At 42.6% G+C, this 24208-nt stretch overlaps 2 protein-coding genes across 10 annotated transcripts in view; one reads left to right on the forward strand and one right to left on the reverse strand.

The window, feature by feature from the left end:
• Positions 1–3255: 3255 nt before the first annotated feature.
• GPX3 (glutathione peroxidase 3) lies at positions 3256–13523 on the forward strand. The gene is made up of 5 exons (XM_061617418.1): positions 3256–3460; positions 9124–9277; positions 10559–10676; positions 11127–11226; positions 12069–13523. Exons 1-5 carry the CDS (start codon positions 3374–3376, stop codon positions 12279–12281), a joined length of 672 nt encoding a protein of 223 aa, XP_061473402.1. The 5' UTR covers positions 3256–3373; the 3' UTR covers positions 12282–13523.
• Positions 13524–16650: 3127 nt separating this feature from the next.
• TNIP1 (TNFAIP3 interacting protein 1) overlaps positions 16651–24208 on the reverse strand; it is an 80419-nt gene continuing 72861 nt past the window's right edge. For 7 of the 9 annotated variants that reach the window (XM_061617414.1, XM_061617409.1, XM_061617415.1 and 4 more), the window contains 5 exons: positions 22937–23062; positions 21287–21367; positions 19588–19785; positions 19058–19148; positions 16651–17389 (listed from right to left, as the gene is read on the reverse strand). In XM_061617414.1, coding sequence (XP_061473398.1) covers positions 17346–17389; positions 19058–19148; positions 19588–19785; positions 21287–21367; positions 22937–23062 — 540 coding nt within the window. In that variant the 3' untranslated portion in view covers positions 16651–17345. The remainder of the gene's footprint in view (positions 17390–19057; positions 19149–19587; positions 19786–21286; positions 21368–22936; positions 23063–24208) is intronic. The other 2 variants (XM_061617416.1, XM_061617412.1) reach the window with 2 other exon arrangements.

Consider the following 24208-nt stretch of genomic DNA (forward strand, 5'->3'; position numbering starts at 1 on the left):
TTTGGGAAATATAATAGTGATTTAAGGCTAATTGGCCTCCCTGTTTTGGGGACGTCAACAATTTCCTGCTTTGTTTTTGAGTTATCTTCATCTAAAGCCTTTCAATTCTTAATTGAGGTTTCTCAAGGAAAAGATCTTAGGAAAAGTTAAGCTTATGCTAGAGCTGAACTACTAAAATCATGCATTTCTCCCAAGAAAAACATCCAGGTTACATAATGTGCAAGATCACTGAAAGCCAATGAAGATAAGAATCCACAGAACAAAACTGAAGAAAACCTCTTACTTTTACAATTTATCATTAAGAATGAACTAGAATGCTGCCTTATTAGATATTCTTCAAATCAATATTGTTGATTGAACGTTTCAGCTTGATTATACAGCCACAAGAGTTTTTGCATGGAGTTTTCGCATTCTGCGATGTTAAATTGAAAATACCCCATGCCATTCTGCTGCTTCCCATAAGCTCATTTCAAAATAAAACCTTACAAAATTTATAGTCCTGAACTCAGAAACCTTTGCTTAACAACCCTCTCTAAGTTTTCATGGCGATACACAAAACACTCAGAGAGAATCTAGAGTTCAAAGTCTAAAAAAAAAAAAAAAATCCAGACCCCTGTTGGACTTTTTACTGTCAGTAGTCTCATAATTTGTTGAAATTAATTAAAAATCAGCTGTGTTTACAGAGTACCTGTAATCCTATTACTGACCTTGCCCCATAGTCTGACCTTTATATTCTGCAGTTTAAAAGTTTAAAAAATGCCTGGCTGATTTTCAATTAATTTAAGAAATATATCATTGGAGTCAATGATAAGCACGGGCATGCTCCGTAAGAACCAACTGTCAGTGTTCTAAAAGCCAGACTCACAGCTGCTTGGCTTGGCTAATCAGGTGGCCACACCCACGCCAGACCTTTATTTCACTTGATACAGTCATGGCTTCCCCCAAAGAATCCTGGGAAGTGTAGTTTGTGAAGACTGCTGAGAGCTGACAGGAGACTCCTATTCCCCTAAAAGAGCTCCAGAGGCCAGAGTGGTTTAACAGTCAACCCCTCTTCTGAAGATTGTAGCTGTGTGAAGGGAATAGGGTGTCTCACCACCCTTCACAAACTACACTTCCCAGGATTCTTTGGGGGAAGCCATGGTGAAATAAAGATCTGAAGTGGCCAGTGGCAGCTTTGGTTTAAATCCCATTGAACTCAATAAGTATGCAAATATCAATCCATTCTCAGCAAACTTGCACAGGATCCCATTACTTACCTCCTGGATTAAAAAGCAGAGAAATTCACTAATAGGCAAAAAAACCCTTGTGGTTTAAGAATGTACCTATAGCCCACAGATATTTCTATCAAACTTTAAAAAGCAGGGAAATTGGGCAGCTATAGTGAATGCACCAGGGGAGCAGGAGACCTGAACTCCACTCTGAGTTGTTGTACTGCCCTACAAATTTGTAAACATGCAAACACCATTTGGGTTGGTCTTTCACAGTCCAATCCACTTCCTGTCTAGCTTGGAAAAAGGACATATTACCAAATTACCAGTGTAGATTTTAGAGCAGAGGTATTACATGCTGATAGGGTCTAACTCATGTCAGCAATTGTGCTACAGCATTCTACACTGCCCGCAGCCCCGGGTCAGGCTGTGCCACATGGGGATTTCTGTGACCTTCACTGACTGGCTGCCAGGATTTTTTTAGTTTTGGTTTTTGGTTAGGAATCCTGACTGGTTGTGGGATGCTGAGTTTTCTGCCTTACTCATAGGAATCTTATTGTGGTTGGTATGGTATTGAATTTAGGAAATCATCACTTTTATTTTTATTTTTTTATTTGCATTTCATTTACCTCTGACCTCACTCCCTTAGATCCATAGAAGCAACAATAGTGGTTCCATGCACTCAGCTCAACCCTCTTAAAACCACTGATGATGCACCTTGTTGGTTGCATGACAGTTTGTTTCTTGCCCATAGTGGTAAAAGAGAATTCATATACTGGGAAGTGTGGCTGCAATTGCTGTTGTTCCCAATCTACTGCCTGTGAAGGTAGACCAAAGCATTTGTGTTTTCTCTCTGTCAATTATTAGTCACTGGAATTGGGTTGGCTGTCAAAGTGAGCCCACAGGGTAGACAGAAAAGGGTGGAGAATCTTCTTACTCGTACTCATTTCTCAAACCTGTTTCTGAAATGAAGGGTCAAATCTGTAAAGATGTTTGCAGCAGCCATGGAAAAAGGTAGGGGCAGGGCATTCTAGGCAAGGAGTTGCCAACCCTGCTTGGATATGGATATCTTTGCAGAGGATCTCTAGTCAAGCTTTACCAACAGCACAATCCAAACCATATATACTCAGAAGTAAGTCCTATTGAGTTCTATGGGGCTTAGTCCCTTATTGATTGATTGATTGATTTGATTTGATTTATTATTTGATTTATATGCCACCCTTCCTCCCAGTAGGAGCCCAAGGTGGCAAGTAGGAGCCCATGGCAGCTCTTAGTAAGGGTGTTTAGAATTGCAGCCTTCAGGGGCATCCATCTTTACTCCTGAGTGCTCCCATTTAACACTCCACAACACTAGGCTCCTTTCTTCCTACAGTGGCCTTCTGGTGACTAGCCTGGCCTGAGGGCACTTGCCAGAAGCAAGTAGACTAGATGAAATGTTCCCTACCCAGGCTCCATCTTTTAGCTAAGATTTCTGTCTTAATTTCCATTCAGAGAAATGTTTTTGTTTGAATTGTATGCTCCAAGCAACTGTGGTTGATGCTTAATGTATCGTGCTTAATGACATCACTACAGCCCACCCTTGTGACATCACTAGGGCCCACTCCTGAAATCTCAGGATTTGGGATGCTTCTGATCTGGCAACCCCTTGTATGTGTGTGTGTATATATATCTCCCACTGAGTTCAAGGGAACTTACTCCTAGGTAAGTGGGTATAGAATTTCAGCCTAAGAGCTTGTGCTTGGAGTATGGCTTTCTTGTTGTCTTGATAGAGTCATGTTAATTTTTTAGTACGGTCTGTGTGACAAATGGGAACGTGTTATATTCTTGAATCTTCTCTCCAGTCCAAATTCTGCTCCCTGACTTTCTCTCTGGCATGGAGTTTACATGAACTCTCCCCAAAGGCAGCACATGGCAATCAGCCTGTGAGGAATGCTCAAGCCCAGAGCCTACATGGTTAATATCTACAGGAGCAGCCCTCAAGTCCCTGCTGTTCTGTGATTGGCCAGAGGCACTCCGCTTCATCCTTTTATTTATCCCAGCTTTTGTGCTGGAAGGTGGTAAGCCTGGGTGAGTGGCAGAGACAGAGAGACTCCTACACCAAGCAGTAACTCTCTGGGGAGGCAAAGAGAGGGTGCTTGCACCCTTGTCTGGTGGCTGACACTGTCATGAGGGGCAGACTTAAGGACACATGGATTTTGCCCTTGCTGTTAGCTGGCTTAATTCAGCCAAATCTGGGACAGGAACAACGGAAGGTAAGAAATTACAGTACTATTCAGCGGGTGTTCAAACAGGAGGATCTTATAGCTACTGAATTCAGGTTTTACATTGAAACCACACAGTATTTGATAGCAGGGCTTGGCGAGGATGAGCAACAGCTGCTTAGTGACTTATATGTCACAAATAGTCTCAGATATTGAACTGCACAATCCAGTACCCCTTATGAATCTGGAGCAAGCAGCAATCAGAGACCCCCTCCCCCTAAAAGGTGGACAATTCTAAACAGAATGACAGATCCCAGTTTATGTTGAGCTCCTCTCTCTTGCTGCCTTTGAAATTGTACATCTAAATCAGGACGTGTATTTGAGCTTATGTTGTCATCATGTGTCACGTTAGCAGACAAAGGGGGTATCTCTCTCAATATGTACTAGCTGCTTCCTATCAGCTGGTGAAAGGAATGGAGGGCATTTTCTTATCAGTCTGTCCCTCTGCCCTTTTCTTGCCAGACATTTTTTTCTGGCAGATTGTTTCTTTGCCTTATTAAGCTGTAGCTGTCTGTGACCTCAGCAGAATTTACTGAGCAGAAAAAGGGATATTTCACATTTCCCAGCATTATTATATCAATGTGAACTTGTGAATTTGGCCTTGTGCAGCTGTGCAGTGCTTATGAGATTAGACACATTCGTGGAGAATGAGGATATCAATGGTTACTTGTTAAGATGGCAATATATTACCTCCGGTACCAACACTAGTATGCCTATGAATACCAGCTGCTGAGGAACATGAACAGAAGAGTGCTAGTCCTGTGTCTCATGTCCTGTGTCTGTAGTCATCCGGTTAGCCACTATGAGAACAGAATGTTGGACTAGATGGGCCTTGGGAACATAAGAAGCGACCTTATACCACGTCAGACCATTGGTCCATCTAGCTGAGTACTACCTGCACTGACTGGCAGTGACTGGAGAACCTTGGCTCTCCAAGGTTTCAGACGACAACCTTTCCCAGCCCTATCTGAAGATGTTGAAACTAGAGACCTTCTTCCTGCAAAGCTCTACCACTGAGCTATGGCTTTTTGTCTGATACAGCAGGGCTCTTCTTACATTCTGCTATTCTTGCTAGGCATATATTGGCCATACATCCCCATTTGTCTTGTTTGTGAAATGTGAAACACAGAAGGTCAACCTCACAGGATAGTCGTGAAGATACATGATAACATTGTGTAAAAAACAGTGCAACTTAAAAATTGTAGGAATTATTTTTTTTAAAAGAAAACACAGAGGTTTCCTCTCAAATCCCATTTTTCCTCCTAATTTATATCTGGGTCTAGCAAACAAAAGAGTCTGGAATGGAAGTACAGGTCCAGATCAGGTGTGCTGTCCTATATAGCACAGAACTTTAATCCCAAACAGGAAAGGGTGAACTGATGTACTAGACCAGATCATTGGGGATACATATAACCCACATACACACTAACATTATCAGTCCAAAGGACAAGGTTAGGCAAGAGAGGGATAGGTCCCGAGTGACTTTTTTACTCCAAGGGCTATCTGCATAGGCAAACAGTGTGACTGTGATGTCCGAGAAAGCTCAGACAGTGAGACCTTAATATGCCTAAGAAAGCCACATACCATATGCCTGAAAAGGAAAGCATGATAGCCACTTTGTTGCTGGTCCATTTAAAGTCTTTTCTGCCCATATCCATACTGATGCCGAAGACTACTTTCTTAGGACCAACAGGAATAGAATCTTGTTGTGGGTCACAGTAAGATGCAGGAGAAGAGTTAATTTAGCCCAAGTACAAAAAGAAGAGGTGTAAAAACATTAAATCACCATTCCATTTTCTCCTGAAGAACAACAGCATAACAGCAAGAGATGACCAAAACTGTCAAAACTGTGATCAAAATAGCCACATTCGAAAACTGTAATGGATGCAATAAGATTGCAGTCCCAAGCATATATGCTAGGAAATAAGCCCCATTCAATTTAGTAGGACTTACATCAGAGTGTGCATCATCATCATAGTTTATTTATAATCAACTGACCACAAATACAAACATACAAAATACATATATATATATAAAACATTAATCCAAGCCAGAGAAAATGCCTTCCTGTATTTGGGAATAAGTAGCCAGTTTAGTAAGGCATCCCATATTTTAAAAAAGAGCTTGACAAATCTAATGACTGAGGGGGAAAGTGGTCCCTGTGTGACTACATGGAGTGCTTGACAGTCAATGTTGTCTGTTTAACAGTGAGTTTAGCCTCTGTTTAACAGTGAGTTGGGCTCTTTTCACAGATAATAAATAGGATCGTGAGAGCCCTACTGAGATAACTTATAGCGCCAGTTCCTTCTTCCATGATGACACATGAGAATCCATTATCACCTGGGATGCAAAAGAGGTAGAAGTAGGCAGACGGCAGCAGTGAAGCCAAAAATGGATAGTGTATGTCCATGGCAGAAGTTTAGGGAGTTCAGGCCGGCTTCCAAATTAAGAGTAGGATCAGCAACACTCCTGGGCGCACCAGCCATAGGTCTAAGAAAATAAGATTGAACTCCTTCAAGACTGTAGTGTTCATTTAATATGCACCTTTAAGGACAGTCCTAAACAAGGATTGGCTATACAGCACTTTTCAAACATGTCAATTTAATTTGAATAAACTATTAAAATTATTCTGGGACTTGACCATTGTTTATTTTGGGGGGAATACAGCATGAGCTTGGAAAACTCTTGGTTTTGCCTCATATTTGAACCAGACCTCAACAGACAGTCATTTTCTCCACCAACCTGCAGGAGCAAAACACAGTTAGCAGGTTTCCTTTCCTCAAGATCCAAAATATCACACTGCAGAACAGACCCAACATCTAACTTAGGTAGGATGCTCCCATGCTTATTCCTGTAACAACAATCTACTGTTCTGGCTTGGCCTGATGGGAGTTTTAGTCCAAAATATCTGAAGGGGAACCAGCTTGGCAAAGGCTGGTATATATATCCATGTGCCCTTCCAAAGCTACCTTTAAAAACCAAGCAAACGTCCCCTGACAATGCTTCTTCAAGCTTTTAGTTACTGTTAACTGCATTTCAACTGTTCACATTTTTGTCCATCTTTGGTGGGTTAATGGACCAGTGCTATTTTTAGCCTGCTTTTTGATATGTTATGACTCTTTTACCCTCTGCCGCTACCTCATAATTGATCTCATACTCCTGTCGTTTGGCCTCTTCAACTGGCATTTTTGTGTGTGAAGTGCCTTGGGTTCATTTAGAGCAGAAGGACACACATGTTTTAATTCCAAATTCCATACTCCCAAAATCAACACTTCCCCTCCCCATCCCACTGCCGTAATTCAGGAGTAAAGGTAAATTGCCTTGGAATAAAACTTGTAGTGGGAATAAATCTGGGGTTGGCTGCGGTAAAGGGGACCCATCTCTGCATTTGGGAGCTGTCCCTACAAAGAGGAAGTGCAAATAGGTTTTGAAATGGATTTGGCAGTGCTTGATCTGTGGCCCAGTGTTTGCTTCTGATGCAAACAGACTGAACTTCTGGCTGGCTTACTGCAGGAGAGAGACAGAGCAATTAAGTATACCAGTCAGATGTTAGTAACCATGTGTTTCTAGGTGACCATCAAGAGCCAAGTGGTGGGGGCAGGTCTTTAGAAACGAATGATAAACTGGTCTAACATACGATGTTGCCTTGTACTGAGTCAAAGCATTGGTCTGTCTAGCTCAGTATTATCTACACCAACTGGCAGCACAGCTCTCCAGAGTTTCAGACCAGGATTTTCCTCAGGAACTGAACCCTGCACCTTCTGCATGCAACATATGTGCTCTGCTGCTAAGCTATAGCTCTTACCTTCCCCACACCCAGAATGGAATATATTTCCAGCAGCCAGTATTGGAAGCAGGTATACACCCTACCCAACCCTATCCTGTTCATTTCATCTTGTTGTTGTACTTATTTCACCTAAATACATTCATAGGTTTGTCAGCACCTGAGTCTGGAGAATGCTGCTGAACCTTTTAACTAGCTCCACAGAAGGAAGCAGGAGTGTCTTTCTCTCATCACTGCATCGGGAGCGTTCAGACAAATTGCCACTGATTGTCAATTTGCACACAAGCCACACTCCCTCCTGACTGTGCAATTGCTACATGTACACCGGCAGAGTCCACGATCCCAGACATACAGCTGCCCTTCCATTTTCATACTGTAGAGCTAAGCAGGAAGTATAGACATCACTAAAGATCTCATGTAATGAGGAAGCAAATATTGGGGATTTTTAATCTTTGATTCACCTCAGTGAACCAGAGTTTGGAAAGCCTGCAACAGCAAAGATTCCTGGGAAACAGCCCCTCTGTGACCCCTGAGAACATATTGTGAAAGCCTGAGGGTATAGACTTCCTGACTCCTATGGGATTTGGGGAATGTTGCCCAGTAAGAATCAGGCACTCCTTTCAAACAAAGAAATGGTTTTACATAAGGATTATGATAATCTTAACCTTTAGGAATCATCAGGAATCTACAGCAGGGAGATCACACCTATTATCTGGGAACTTATCAGGCAATGGGTTGGTCCACATCTTCCTGGTCACATTTACATTGGGGTCAGTTTAGTTAGAAAAAGTTAGAAAAAGGGGTTCGGAGGGGTCAGCAGTTCCTCCTTCTGGAGGGCTCAACAGCTGCCTTTCTTACCAACGCACCCTAGCATCTTTGGGACAATTTCAGAACTAAGGATTTGGGTGAGATCTTCCAAATCTAGCGCTGGTTCCACGGGGGCAGAGCTTTGTCTCATTGGGCTACATACGAAAGTCTCTCTCTCTCAGCCTTAGTCTTGCAGCAACTCTCCAGGAAAGGTATATGCAACTTCTGGGCCTTTTTCTTTCTGTGTGGATAAGCTTAATGTGAAAGTGTTCATAGGGTTAGTCTCTTTGCTTTAGTCTATCCAGTGCTACTGGATGAATGAATGAATAATAGTTAGAAAGCAGCTCATTGTTAACTGTAATTGTAAACTGTAGTATTTTTCCTTGTTTCTTCTCTTAATAAAACCACTCTTTATTTTACTTTCTGTGTATGTGTCGTTGGGTTAAGGGTAAAATTATACATGCTCTGGGGGTGACATGCGGGTAACTCCAGCAAAAGATCCTGCTACACTCTCAACAGGGGAACTTGCATTCCTAGTGAGCTATGCTCATGAAGAAGTTCAAGGTCCATTCGTAACACTCACCACCACCTATTTAATAGCAGAAGGCTGACCACACAACTGTGCTCATTCTACAGCAGGGATGGGAAGGGGCCCAACGGCCACATTCCCTTCTGGGCAACCTTCCAGGGGCCACAGGCCAGTGATGGCCAGTGCAATGAAGATCAATTTTACCTTTGTACAGTAGGCTAGTTTCTAGGCACACCAACACACACCACTGTCTATCCTCCATGCAGGCAATAAAGAGTCATTATTGGAGAGAGCTCAAGAAAACATTCTGACCAAGCAAAAACACTCTGGGAGAATGTGAAACAAGGCCAGTAAGACATATAGCCTTGGGAGACTCCCACCCCTGTTCTAATGTGATCTATTTCCATGGTTTGGACAGCCAGGAGCACATGTGGACATCTATGAGCTGCCAGAGCAGCTTTTATGCCCATTTGCCCAGAGTGTGTTCTTTCTCCTTTTCCTTCCTCATGTATTGTGTCTCTTGCTTCCCTCCAGGTGGACTGCTATGACTCCGTACAAGGAACGGTCTATAACTTTGGGGCTGTCACCATACATGGTGATGAGTACATCCCTTTCCAGAAGTATGCAGGGAAGTTGATCCTCTTTGTGAATGTGGCAACCTATTGAGGACTCACAATGCAATACCTTGGTAAGATTCATGGCTTGGAAGAGAAGCCAGAAGCACACTCAACAGCAGTTGGTTTCTACAATGGGAGGTGCTAGATTTCCAGCAAACCCAGAAGCTAAGAAATTGTGTCTCTTAACTCCAGAAGTAGGAGAACTAGCTGAGATTATTTGGTAGGGATAGAAATATTCTCTGTTGATGCTGTGTGATACTTGTTTATCGTGTCATGTAGTTCAGGGATGAGTTCTGGCATAAAAACAGGTTCTGAGGCTCAATCCAGGCATATCTTCACTTACACTGAATCCTGGAAAATATAATTGGGTGAAGGGAGCTTTTGATCTTTTCACTCTCTTCATCAGATTCCCAGGATTATTTGGAGGAAGTTATGTTAGTATTAAACTAAGGATGGGGAATCTGTAGCCCTCCCTATGTTGCTGGACTCAACTCCCATAACCAACCCCAGCTAGCAAGGCCAATGGTCAGGGATGATGAGAGCTGTAGGTCAACATCATCTGGAGGGTCACAGGCTTTCCATCCCTGTATTAAACCAATTTAAGTGTGTGAGATGTGTATGTCCCAAGTATGGAAATGGCTGTAACTCAGTGGCAATCCCCAGCATCTCCAGGTAGGGCTGGGGAAAAAACATGCTTAAAACCCTGTGGAGTTGCTATCAGTCAGACAATACTGAATTAGATGGACCAATGGTCTGATTATAAGTCAGCTTCACATGTACCTAAGTTGTCAGCTTGTCAAAATATTAATAATTGTAATGCAACTGGGCTTGTGAAGGAATCTTTTACTGAGTTCTTGGAGGCTCATCTCTACAACACATTGTTCATGGAGGCTCTTGTTGGCTTCAGAATGGCTCCATCACATAAGTATGCTTTGAGTCATCTGTAAGACTTTGGGCAAATCCACACATATATTTAAAACGTATCCAACCCACATTTACAATGATGTACTTTAAATGTGCATTGGATGTGCTTTAAGCGTCTGGTGTGGACCTGCCCAGTCAATCCTGTTGGTACCTTCTAGGGAGGTTAGCAGTGTTAGTCTGTTGCACCAAAACCAAAGAGTGTTTAAAGTGTCAAAAGAAGGCTAAGAAGTTTTATCATGGCACAAGCTCTCATCGCTGGATGCATGAAGTGTGATTGTCGCCTCTGTTGTCAGGTGTGTGTGTGTACACACAGGGTAAAGGAGAAAAATTGTACAGGTTGTAGCTAAAATGGCAGTGGAATACAAGTAGTACAGTCTGTGGCAATTCAATGAGAGTCTAAACTGAATTTTGCTGGGATCATGTTGCAGAACTGAATGCACTACAGAATGAACTGGGACGCCACGGATTAGTTATCCTAGGCTTTCCATGCAATCAATTTGGAAAACAAGAACCTGGCGACAATTCAGAAATCCTTCCAGGACTGAAGTGAGTACACCTACTGAGTGAATTACTGGTTATGCCAAGTAGCTTCGACTCGTCTTTCAGCTAATTAGGAAGCCTCTCTTCTGCAAGGCTTACAAAGGCTAGCTAGCTGTCTTCTTCTACAGCACTACATTCACTTCTGGGCATGGCTTTCACAAGCAAAGGACAAAAGATGAAATGTGGTGGGCTCATATGCATGTGTCGCTAATTTCTTCTGACCCCCTCCCTCCAGCAAGAAGGTGGGGTAGGCCAACACTGTTTAAGCTCTAGAGAACTTACCTGCCTTTCCACGGAAGTAATGACAATGGCAGCAGGGTATGTAGGTCCCGGGCAGCAAGGGCTGTGGATAATGGAACCTGAGCTGGGGCTAGGAGACTTTGAACAGAGCAGACTGTTCCTTGTTGTGCAGCCGCTCTGTGAAAGAGACAGTTAACCCTTCTCCTTCTGTTCCAGATACGTCAGACCTGGAGAGGGGTTTGTTCCAAATTTCCAGCTCTTTCAGAAAGGTGACGTGAATGGGGATAAAGAACAGAGAGTCTTCACCTTCCTGAAGGTTTGTATCAGCCGCTTTAATCCTGTAACATCTCTTCCTAGGATATGAGTCACTGGTCTGGAAGACAAGGACACAAATGATAATGCCTTGGAGCAGACTTTTTTCCAGACAAAACTCTGCTCACAGATGCTCCCATTGTTAAAAGGGGGACAATTTTGGTTGATTTATACTTTCACCCTTATGTCTCCACAAAAACTGTGAGAACAGGATGCTGGACTTGATGGGCCTTCTCTGAACAGAGGATCCAGTAGGGGTATTCTCTATAATAGCATAGGAGATGAGGCTGGATTCCATTTGGGGAAAACAGCCTCTTCTCCCCCCCTCCATTATGCCAGTGGGGACACCACTCATCCTTCCCATGGAAATGCAATCCAGGATCCAAGCCAATGGTTTTATTTATGCAAAGCAAAGATTGCAAGTGGGGTAGGCTGCCTAGAAAGAGGCTATTAGATAAACACCAATCTGGAATGCTGCAGAGGGAAAAAGCAGCTGGATGGGGGGGGGAGCAATTTTGAGCAGAACAGCAGCTGGTGGGAGAGGGTTAAGCATCTTCCCTCCGAAGACGTATTCATTTCAGAACCAAACAGGCTGCAGCTTCATTACATGCATATGCATATATAAAAGCTAGCTTGCCACCTTTGTAGGCTCAAATGCCCCTCAAATGGCACAAAGTATATTTTTGGCTCCCACCTTCCTCTTGGGTCCTGCTTTCAGTTGCTTACATCTTGTCTAAGCAACTGGAGCAAAGATGAAAAGCCTCAGTATTTAAGTGCTCTTCCTCAACTTATTCTAATTCTAGCAACAAAAAAGTAAATGTTTTTCCTTTATTTTTCTCCTGGTAGAACTCCTGCCCACCTGTTGGAGAAAGCTTTGGTGACCCCAAGAGACTTTTTTGGGAACCTCTGAAGATCCATGATATCAAGTGGAACTTTGAGAAGTTTTTGGTTAGTCCAGATGGGAAGGCTCTGATGAGGTGGTCGCCCAAGATGAATATCGCCATTGTGAAGAATGACATCTTGAAATATATGAGGAAGCTGAACCTGTTGTATGGCTAGAGGCCTTGTAGATGTAGAGACACAAGCTGAAGGCAGGGAGGAGGCTGCTGTTTTATTCAGAACCATGCATTTTCTTGCCAAATCAAAAAAAAAAAAGATCTCCCTTGAATCAAAAATCAAAAAAAAGGTTAAGATAGTAAATTCTTAAAAGTGAACTAGTTTATTCACAGTCAGGGCATGTTATAGTATAGAGTGATTTTTCTGAATAATCCTTCCTCAAATGACATGATTGTGAACAAACTGTGGAAGAGAAAGTTGACCTCCACTTAATCCAGCCATCATCCAACCCTAACAGTTTAGCTTCCACCATGTTACCAGTAGGATCTGCCCCTGCCATCACTCCAAATGGAGTCATTCATTAGTAGCACACTGTATTACATTTGACCAAAGCTGAGAGTATTACAACAAAGTAGTCTTTTGGTTTTGCCCATGTGGAATATTGTGGCATTAAAAATGTAGGGGGTCTTGCCCCTCTCTTTGTTGACATATTTATGCAAAAATGCATTCAGCAGTCTTTAGGCACCAGGCTTTGTAAGCCAAACCACACACACTTCTATCTATACAACCCAGAACCTTGTGACACCTTAAAAGACTGAACAGATTTATTGTGGCATAAGCTTTCATGGACTAGAGCTCACAGTGGGGTAGCAAATATGGTACCCTCTAGCCGTTGTTGGACTACAAGTTCCATCAGTCCCAGCCAGGCATGGCCAGTGGTCAGGAACAATGGAAGATGTAGCTGAACAACATCTAGAACCTGTGGTTCATATCAGGTCTCACCTAACTTTATCTACAATTCTTTGCTAACAACCTAGGTCACACTGCTCCTGTTAGGGATGGGCAGATCCTTCAGTAACAGGAGTCAACATTTTGGGCAGCTCTGGATAAGGCACAATCCACCTCCCTTCCCTGGCAAAGAAAACAAGTCCATCCAAGTTGAGAGTTTGTGGACTGGAGTGTCTAAAAAATGACATTGTCTCCTCCAAGTGTGGACCAGATGAGAAAGGGGTCTGGGGACAAGAAGATGCATCAGTATGACAGTTAGGTCTGAAAGCTCCCAGAGAGTGGACCTAGCTCAAGGCTGCAAAGGGACAGTGGGACAGCCCTTCTAGTGCATTCAAGCTGCTCCACGACTCACCTTCGCAGAGATGCAGTCCTTCTTATCAGCCCCGCAATCCTAGCCTCTTTTGCCTCCACATGTATGAAAATGGTCTAATAAAAACCAGCAAGCATTCCATGCAACTTGTGTTATGGAAGACTCTCCTTTAAGCCAGGATGCAGATCTGGCAGCAAGAAAAGATAGGTGTTCACTCAAGCATTTTGATCCTTCAGCTGGGTTAGTCTTTCAAATTGTAGGTTTGTTTGTACCGCTACATACTCCCAGTACGTATAGTATGGTAACTCACCTGTGGCCCTCTGGATGGTACTGAACTACAACTCCCATCAGACTCAGGCAGCACAGCTAGTGCTCAGGGATGATGGGTGCTGTAGTTCAACACCATCTGGAAGGCCACAAGTTAGCCACCCTGATTTACAGTGTGTTTTACATTCACACAATCATCCTTACGACACCTGTATATGCCAACAATATTTTTCCCATATTCAGAGTCAGGAGGTTAAGAGAGAGGATGGCTTGCTTAAGGCCACCTACCGAACTTAATATTTAGGCAATAATGGAATAGGAGTGTTTCATGGTTATGGCTCATTCTTTTTTGCTCTGTGTTATACTAAAAGCTCTCCCTGTTTAAAAAGAGACATAAGCTTTCCCACTGCAAAACAATTTGTGATGGCATAAGAATCTGATACCCTGAATACACTCTGAGTACTTCAGGCTGTTTTCCCTTGGATTTCACTTCACAAAAATAGATTCAAAGAGAAGGTTTCTCTCTCTCTCACACACATACCTACCTTTTCCCTTCATGCACTGTAGAACAGTGGTAGCTAACCTTTGGCCCTCCAGATGCCACTGAACTACAACTCCCATCATCCCTGACCATTGCCCATGCTGGCTGGGGCTGATGGGAGTTTGGAGTGCAACAGCATCTGGAAGGCCACAGGTTAGCCACCACTACTATAGGGAACTATTTCTTTAGGATGAAGGGAAACATGCCTCCATGCCCTGTTACTTGCTACTTTTTTCTTTTACGACAATCTGAAAGGCATCTAATAAAAAGCACAAGATACCACTAACACACATTCATGAGGAGAACATGACTTGGATATGACACTCCAAGCACTACATAGCACAGGAAAAACTTGCACTTTATTATGAATAGAATAAAATTAATATTTATAATTAATATCATTTTGCACAAACAAAATTGTCCTAAACATTTACAAAATAGGATGACTGGCAAGCAAAAATACTAGCATGTCTAACATAGTGGCCATATAAACCAAGAGTCTCTGTAAATGTTTGGAAAAGGTGTAACCATTTACAATGATGTATACCGTGAATCCTGATCTGTTTTTCCTTCACCTCTTTCTATGGTACAATTCCTATGAAAAAGAAAAGGGCTTCTCAGGTCCTCTGTTCCCCTAACACCCACTTTCTGGGTGGTGCGCAGGTGTTCTTGCAATGTGACCTTTTTGGATTCCCCCCCTTCTCTTTTTGAGGGCAAAAAAGGAAACATCCTTTCTAGTTACCGCTCAAGGGGAGGAAGTGTTTTCCCCAAAGAGTTTGGTGGTGCCTATTTGTGAACATGCAGCTCTAGTTTCAAATGAGCCCAGCCGTTAATTCTCTGAGCATGTCCATTTTTACAGCAGCATGTAACAAGCCATTTGTGCCATCTCTTGCATAGCACACTTTGAAAAAATGATTACAACAATTAGGTTATCCAGATCAGTATTTCAAAACTATTTTTAAAAAGTGATCCAATCTGTCTCTGAAACAAATTACTTGGTAGGTTTTATAGAAATGTGAAAATAAAGGGAATCTTTGCATCCTTAGGGACTATGATGTTGAGGAATAATGAATATCCAGCAATTTTTTTGACCAAGGTCTTTGCAGGTTCCACTCAGTCTAGACAGCCTTACCCATCCTCCATCTCTGTTACTTTTTCAGTCTATATAAATTCTCTTTATGTAAATTGCCACCTGATTCCTACTCAGAATGATGGGCTCAAGTTGCAGGAAGTCAGATTTCGACTGGACATCAGGAAAAACTTCCTAACTGTTAAAGACATACAACAATGGGACCAATTACCTAGAGAGGTAGTGGGCTCTCCAACACTGGAGGCATTCAAGAGGCAGCTGGACAGCCATCTGTCAGGAATGCTTTGATTTGGATTCCTGCATTGAGTAGGGGGTTGGACTTGATGGCCCTTCCAACTCTACTATTCTATGATACTCATCCACTTTCTAGGAGGTCTCTTTCTTATTCATCCTATTTATTCACCATATAAAGTCTTGGAACACCCTAATAATCCAGTCATCTCTTTAAAACCCATCACTTTTCTTCTTTCACTCATTTACATTGTAAGGTACCTCCTATTTTAACATGAACTCTCTCAGCTTCCACAAGCAATTTGCTAAAGTAACCAGCCTGTGTGCGGTGACCACTGGAGAGGGAGCAATATATTAAGCCAAGTGTTCAGCGTGCCTATAGAAAGCTGAGTTGAGTCATGATCACACCCAAGCTGTTTCATTACCATCAATGTTCTTTCAAGATCAACACAGCTGATCTCAATTCACATAACTAGTGGTAAAACAGCTGTTGATCCTCCTGACATATGTAAAATAGTGATGACATCAGTAGCACCACTTATAGCAGAGTTTTAAAATGTTGATTTTATGCAACACATATTCTTCAAAAACCTTTGCTGGTCATGCTCTCAGCCTGCCCACCACCACCACAACTCTTCATTCTTACAAATCTACCACATTTACTGCACAAACCTTTGCATGTCTATTCAGGAGTAAGTCCCACTGACCTCCATAGAACTTACTCCCACCAGGAGGAGTAAGTGTGTATAAGACTGCAGCCTAAATTAAACCAGGACCCAAAGATCAACTATTCTCATTAATACACCCGCCCCATCAGGAAAAATTTATGAGCTGCCTTGCTAGATCAGACTGGAAGTCAATCTAGTTCAGCAAGCTGTCTCCAAGAGTGGCTAGCCATGTGTGTGTGAGAGAGAGACAGCGGAAAGCTGTGGAGTAAAAGCTCCTAGCCTACTCCCACACTGCATTTAGGCAAACGGATGCAATTTCAATGGGCCCCACACTGTGGGATCAAAAAGAGATTAGAGCAGAGTTTCATCTGAGAGAAAATGAGCAGGAGTTGCCATGTTCTAAGAGGAGGGTGTTTTAAGAAAAATGTATAAACAGAGTGAATGGTGCAATAAACAAATACTAGCTTTAAACCATGTTGTACAGCATGACTCAGTGGAGCATCAAGTGACAGTTTATTTGGGCTAAACCACTGGACTAGAACTGCAAATTCAAAAAAATATAGTCAGGGTAGGAAAAGTATATTTACTTCCTATACGCTATAGACATTCATGAGCAGGAAAAAACCACAAGGATTGAATTTCTCTCCTTCTCCTTGCAATAATTCAGTGTCTTTAACCAGTCCAGGCATTGGCCACAAGCCATTTTGCACACAGAGTGCCTCTGCTGTCACTGAATACAGATGCCATGTCATAAATGCAAAGCTGTTACTTCACAGGGGATCAGCTAGATGAAGGGTCTCTTGACACAGGACTGCCGGCATTTGCTACTGGAGTCTGAAAGTTGCTCCCTTGCAGCTGAATCCTTGAGGTCAGAAAAAGTTATTGATCCAAATGCTGAATGAGTGAGAAAGAGAAGCCCAGGTAGATTTTTCAAGTGGTGATTTCCCCAAAAGGACCAGGGCACTGTCACTCTTTGGTAGCATCTTTCATATGTCTTCAGAAAATTCCGCTAAAGCTGCTGTTACTTTAAGCATCCAAGTGTATTTGTATTCCATATACACAATTAAAGGTGAATAGTGTCCAGAAGCACAAAGAGGTTTTATCTGTACATGCAGACTCACATACATATATCATAACTCCACTTTGGATGCTCTTGCACATCACCGTAGAGTTAGGCAGGTCTTTGGTTTTTAGGTAACCCATGGCCTGTAGGGTCTGAAAGACAAACACACACACAAATATTACAAAAGTGATACTCTGGTCCTAATCTTATCAAGGATCTATTATTCCTAGTTCATGTTCAGCTCATATGGAATTGAGGGGAAATGAATGGATCATCCCAATTCTACCAATATGAACTGCTCAAAATTCCGCAGCTATATACCCATTGGATATTTAAAATTTGGCAGCTAATATTCAGTATTTCAACCACATCTGCACAACACTGTGGTTTAGCGCAGGGGTCATCAGCAGATTTGGAAACCAGAGAAACTGTTGTGGCCACCACACACACACATACACACACTACCCATCCTATTCTTTCAAGCCTGATTTCAGGCGGGGGGGGGTGGACCCTGCAGGCACCAATGAAAGCCTCTGCAGGACTGAGCAGCAGCAAGCCTGAGGCTTCCATTTCCCCTCTCCTTGTGTATGTCTTGGAGGAGTTCAGAAGTTTTTCCTTTTATTCTACTATGGTTTGTCACATTGTCTGGACTGACAAACTGTGGTTAATACTAGCTGTGGTTAGTTTCAAGCAAGCCACCTTCAAATCATAGTTACTGAAGCTGGTTTTACACTAAACATAGTTAAGATTAACCACAGTTCGGGACAAAGAGGAAATGGGAAGCTATGTTTAACCAAAAGTAGAAGCAAAAAGCTTCCAAACTCCTACTTGTGTCCACATGGGAGGAGGTGTGGGAGAGTGCACAAGGCCAAGGCTCACAGCAGCTCATTCCTGCTTATTCAAGTCACCATGGCTTTACATGATGTGTGAACTGGGTCATTCAGTAAAAATTTGAGCACCGATTCTGGAAGTGAAATCCAACATTTCAAACTGAAATAGCTCAACAGATTTTTTTTTATAAAAAAGTTGCCAAATTTTCATTTCAGTTGTAGAATAGCAGAAAATGGTACATACTTAATATTTTAATTGAAATGCAAGCCAGTACTTTCCTGACTCTAGACAGAGGTGGCCCAGAGTGTCCCACAGTTAAGCCAAGGAAAAGTATTCAAGTGGATAGCTGTTTCCTCCTCACAGAGGAAATCTTGGCTTGATTCCAAGTTACTAGCCTGCAAGATGGACAAATGATGCTGTTCTAATTTCTCAAAGAGTGCTTGCATCTTACTAACACTGTTATGATTGGGGGGGTGCCAGGGAGGCCCCAAAATACACACCTCTGGCTCCTTTACACATTAAGATATGTGTTATATGGACTTGCAGATCAGCTAGATCTCTGTAAATTGTGTACATCAGAAACTTGTGTGACTGTACAGGCGTGACAAAGATGTGCATCTTCAAGTCCTATATTCTTTTTCCCTATTTGTTCAGGGCCAGTTTGTAGGTTATAATAGGCATGTGCAGGCAGGCAGCATGAAACAGCATGCTCACGATAGCTTTACCACATGGTGACTGTCATACAGAGTGAAACTTTCAAGTTGTGTGGCAAATTGGTATGTCACCAGGTTACCAACATCAGGTGGTGGCAATGACATGAAAGTTCCCCATGCAATGGAAATGATCCCTATGGTGAATCACTCCATCTGTCATTTATATGGATTTAGCTATCATAGCAGATAAGCAGGCCCATAGAAGAGAGGAGGGAAAAGTAACATTCACAGTGGCTCTTAGTAATTCCATCAAAGGAACTTGAACCTCTTCCTTACCAGTTTCCTTGGAGAGTTGTTTCGCACTGTCCACTGCTTGCGAGTTCTGATTTTGTGATACAACGCAGGGTGGATACCAGGTATATTCTGGCTAAAAAGAGCAATACATAAATAAAAATAAAAAGGGTGCACAGTGAAACTTCACTTCTCCTTACTGAATGGCACCACTGTGCAAATGAGAGAAAGCAACAGCATAACCAGAGCTGTTCATTCTGAGGATGACCATAAAATTCGGAGTATAGATTCTGATCATGAAATCCAACATTTCAAATTTTGGGAAATAAGAATAAGCAGAGCTGGTCATTCTGGGGATCCCTTTGCACATGGAATTTTACACAGAATCCACCACAATACTGAGAATCCCAGGTTAACTGGGCTCCTGCTGGGAGGAAGGGCGGGATATAAATCAAATAATAAATAAATCAAATAAAAATAAACTGAATGGGGCAATGGACAGCTCTGTACTTAATTGCCTCCAATTCCCAATTGTCTTTCCACAGCCCCGATGCCATCCAATTTAATTAACTCACAGGAGGGAAACGGTGGTAGTTCTGAACTGGAAGACGCTCGCTTGCCATTGCCGATGGTGGGTAACGGATCTGCTGCCAATCCTCATAACCGCGATACATGTGTGGTTGGACTGGAGGGGAGCACTGGAACTGGTACACAGGACAGACTGGGGCCACTGGTCCTGGCTGTGGCTCTGGATGCAGTCTGTCACCAGAATGCTGTAAGTGAGAAAGCAGGAGTCTGAAAATGATGCAAACACGTATCAGCTCTATAAAAGGCTAATGATTTACCCCTGGAATATCTGGCCACCTGGAGGCCAAGTCATTACGTTTGGCCATCCTGGACATTTCATCCAGGTTAGGGCTGACTGAAGGAGCACTATGCTTCCTTCACATTATTTTAATCTCACTATTGCCTGGAAGAAAACATAAGCAAAGGAGATGAAGAAAAAGGAGTTTCTTCCCATTGCTTTATTTAAAAGGTAAGAGAATGAATCAGACCTGCTCTGCACTACATCTAGTAGTAGTTTCGGTCACACTAAATATGTAACTATATGGTCATCTGCAGACATTTCTGAACCTGTAGACTGAGTTGGGTATCAGTCGCTATAATCGATGGGCCAGAACGGGTCCTTATTATATGTGGTGGATAAATGAGGTAGACTTTTTTGGGATAACTTATGACCCTAGTAAAATTACAAGCTATGGTGGCAGTCAGTAATGAGTTGCTTTCACTGAAAAAACATCTTATGTAAAAGTAGGCAAAAATAATTATGTAAATAATATCCTATTTTGGGGTATTGGTTTAATATCCAGTTTGGAGCTATTGGTTTCCAAATTAGTTTTGCCCAATTTGGGCTCAAGTTGACTGAAAAACATCCATAATGTATGGAAATTATTTGGGGGGGCATCACTGAAAGGATGCAGTGAAAAACCCATAAATAATACAGTAAGCACAATAATTCACTTATGGATAAAAGTGTTCATTGAGGATGGGGAGTGGTTTGTCTTCTGCATATTATATTCCAACATATTTCTCATTTGGCCTGTTAAAAGATCAAGGACACTGAGGTAACGTTCCTGGCGTTTGTAGGATCTGTTAGCACAGTTCCTTCCAATTACATGGACCTTAAAATGGTGTGGTCACCACCATTCTGCCTTTTGCCATGCAGTCATATATCTGCATACAGGTTTCCAAGGAGGAATTTAGCAGCATGAAGTAGGGATGCTTGAGGAATTTGATCTTTGTGAATTACAGTATGAACTGCCCTGATCTGCATCTCCTGGACTTAATGTGTAGGTCAGAGCTGACTTGTTTGCTAGCTTTTGCACTTCCAGCGCAGTTCTCAGCTCAAAAACCTTATCACAATAAGTTTAGGAATGCATGCACAAATGCATTTATATAGATATTTAAAATGCAATTCGTTTTTGAAAATATTCAGATTAACGTGGGACAGAATGGACTCATGGGTGAACACAAGCCAAAGCGATTTATTGATTTACCTATCCAATGTAAGAACTGGCCTAAGAAAGTTATCAAAAAGTTATACAAGTCATGGGGGTTTGAGCTGCACGTTGAAGTTGGGTCTCTGAACCGTCCACCTAGTGCGCAGTTCAACTGGCTGTGACCTAAACTCGGCATTACCAAGCTACATTGAACAGTCCTGTCTTTTAGCATTGTGAAAGAAGCTAGTGCTTTTCCTGGCATGGCATTCTGTACCTGTTTGTGCTGCTTGAGCAGTTTCTTGAGCTTGTCCTTCTCCTCTTTCTCTTTACGACAGTCCTCTTTAAAGAGCTGCAGCTGACATGGAGATGTAGGAAGAGAGGAGGCAACAGGTAAGAGAGGAGCTAACGAAAGACTTCCCTGTCAACTGCAGGCCGGTAAGGAGGTCAGACAAACACAAGAAGACCATGGACAAATGCTCTGCTCAACCACTAGAACAATTTAGCTCTAGCAGAATCTGGCTGCCACCGCAGAGCACAAATGGCAGCACGTTATGGAGTTCCTTTGTTCTACGACTCCCTGAGGATATAGGGAGAGGCTAAAACAGGATATTCTCACAGAGGGCTAGTGAGGTGAGATGGGGACCAAAGAAGTGAGATAATTAAGAGGCCATGCAAGATTTCAATGGTCAAACTGGACAGCAAGAAGTGCTTCAGGATGTTTTGGTTTTGACTACAAAATTTCACAACTTCCATTGCTCTTCTACCAAGTACCTAAACACACTTAGCTTTTGCTTTACTGACATGCTTCTTCCCCTCTCTTTTACCTTCCAAAACAAATGGCATTATAGCATCTCTTTTTGGCACACCTTGAATACCATAACGATAAAATAGGTGGCAGAGGTGAGCCACATCCAGAGCACAGATGGGGAACTTGGGTCCCACCATGATGCTGCTGGACTCCTACTCCCATCACTCTCTGCCAGCATGGCCAATGGGTAGGGCTGATGGAACTGTCATTAAGCAGCATCTGGAAGGCCACAGGCCCCCCATCCCTGTTCTAGGTGACCAAATTGTGGCTTGTGAGCTGCACTCAGCTTCTGGATAATTTTCAGAAGATTTCTGTTAACTTTACTTTGTAAGTGAGATTTGCCTCTTTGTTCTCCTGGCTACATTCTGGGAAGGGGCAGCAAACATTAGCATGTTCAGTCTGGTGAAGAGAAGGCTGAGGGGAGACATGATTGCACTCTTTAAGTACCTGAAGGGCTGTCACATAGAGGAGGGTACAGATTTGTTCACTGCTGCCCCAGAGGGTAAGACTAGGTCTAATGGTTTTAAGTTGCAGGAGCGTAGATTCAGATTGGACATTAGAAGGAACTTCTTGACAGTAAGGGCAGTTCGGCAATGGAACCGACTGCCTAGGGAGGTGGTGGGATCCCCTTCGCTGGATGTCTTCAAGCAGAGGCTGAACAGCTATCTGCCGGAGATGCTCTAGCTGTGGATTTCCTGCTGTGAGCAGGGGGTTGGACTCGATGGCCTACAAGGCTCCTTCCAACTCTATGATTCTATGATTAGTGCAGCAGCAAAGTATATGTTAAAGGATCTCTTGAAGATCATGGTTAGGCCTAGTAGAAGGGTATGGGAAGCAGGCTGACAATGGGAGAGAAAAGCAATGGAGATGCCTAAAATGAACGTAGAAATGGTAGGAGGGGACATGAGAAAGTGAGAAGTAATGGTGAATAGGAAGACAATATTTCAGTTTTTTGGATTTTGGAACGTACATTGTATTGGCAGCAGCACAGGGCATCTGGATCAGATTAGCGCACAGCCTGAGATTTCAGAGGAACCATGGCAAATGGACTAATTTGTATTCTCATTGCACAATCCCCTCCTCTTTGACCTCGGAATGCCTTTGCTGGGTTCCTACCTGGTTGTTGGTAAGCATCAACTGCTTCTGAAACTTCTCCAGCTGGTGCTTCAGCTCCTCCTTCTCTTCATTCATCCTCTCCCTGTCACTACGCTCCCGCTGGAAGTCCTCCTCAAAGATCTTCACCTGGCAGAGAACAAGAGGCAGTGCAGTCCTCAGGTCACGCAGACATGCCCCAAAGTATACCAAGTGGCAAGGGTTTCAATAATGATGTCAGAAAAGGGATCAGGCACAAACATGTTTTGTGCCTACCTTTAAAAACCGCACCACAGTTTTGAGAGGCATGAATTTACCTGAAAAAATAAGGGCTTATCCACATGGGAGCATTTTTTCACAGCAAAGACACTGCTTTTACCGTTGTAATAGATTTGCATGGTCCACATTTTGTGTTCAATGGTAGCTGCAAATCCATTGTTTTCCAGTCACACAAGTAGGCATTCCTCTGGGAAGGATTAGTGTTGCAGTTTCCTTGTGGCCCTACCCTCTAATTTTACATTTTTACTCCCTCCGGTTCCTCAGTTACAGGGCACGTGCAAATATTTTTGATCTGCGCAATATTTCCACTCCCTCCTGCCCCCACTGCTTCCTGAAGTTTGGCAGTTGAAAAGTAGTGGGGCCATTTGCCATCTCCTCTTCTTCCTTTTCCTGGCTTGCCATTACAGTTCTTTCAGTTGCATAACCACCCCCTTCCTCTGCTGTTTACACTAGTCTGTTAGGAGGAGAGAATGGATATTGGGAGTTGATGAGAAGTGGGGTTACCGGCCACCACCTCTTCTTCCTGGTCTGTTATAGGGATGTAATCCTCTCCTTTTTTACATTTAGTTTTTAAGTGTGGCCCCTAGTGGTCATTAATGATCCAATTCCTTTTCCCTTCACGAACTTATTTTTCCGATCTCCAAAAAAATGTTTTTTTTGCTTTGCGTAGAATTATCGATATTATGATTGATATTTATTTATGAGTCTCCACTTGTATCCATGTTTATTCTCAACTCTGTAATGATAGAAAATACATTGATAAAAGTATTGATTACCTTATCAATGTTTCAAAGCAAAGGAATCGAAAAAATTAAAAAATCGGAAACCAGGCGTAAAGTGATGTTACTTCAAAATTCTCTCGGCAAAGGTAGAGAATATGAGAAAGAATGATAAAATCCGACAGCAATTCTGATTAGATTACTGTAGAAATGAAGCCCATTGCTAGTCTGTTACAAAGAGTGAAGGAAGTTTATTTGGGGAGGAAGAGAGGAAAGAAGGGAGAGCTCCAGTCAACTG

The sequence above is a fragment of the Rhineura floridana genome, chromosome 3, assembly GCF_030035675.1.
Source record: "Rhineura floridana isolate rRhiFlo1 chromosome 3, rRhiFlo1.hap2, whole genome shotgun sequence".
Classification (NCBI taxonomy): Eukaryota; Metazoa; Chordata; class Lepidosauria; order Squamata; family Rhineuridae; genus Rhineura; species Rhineura floridana.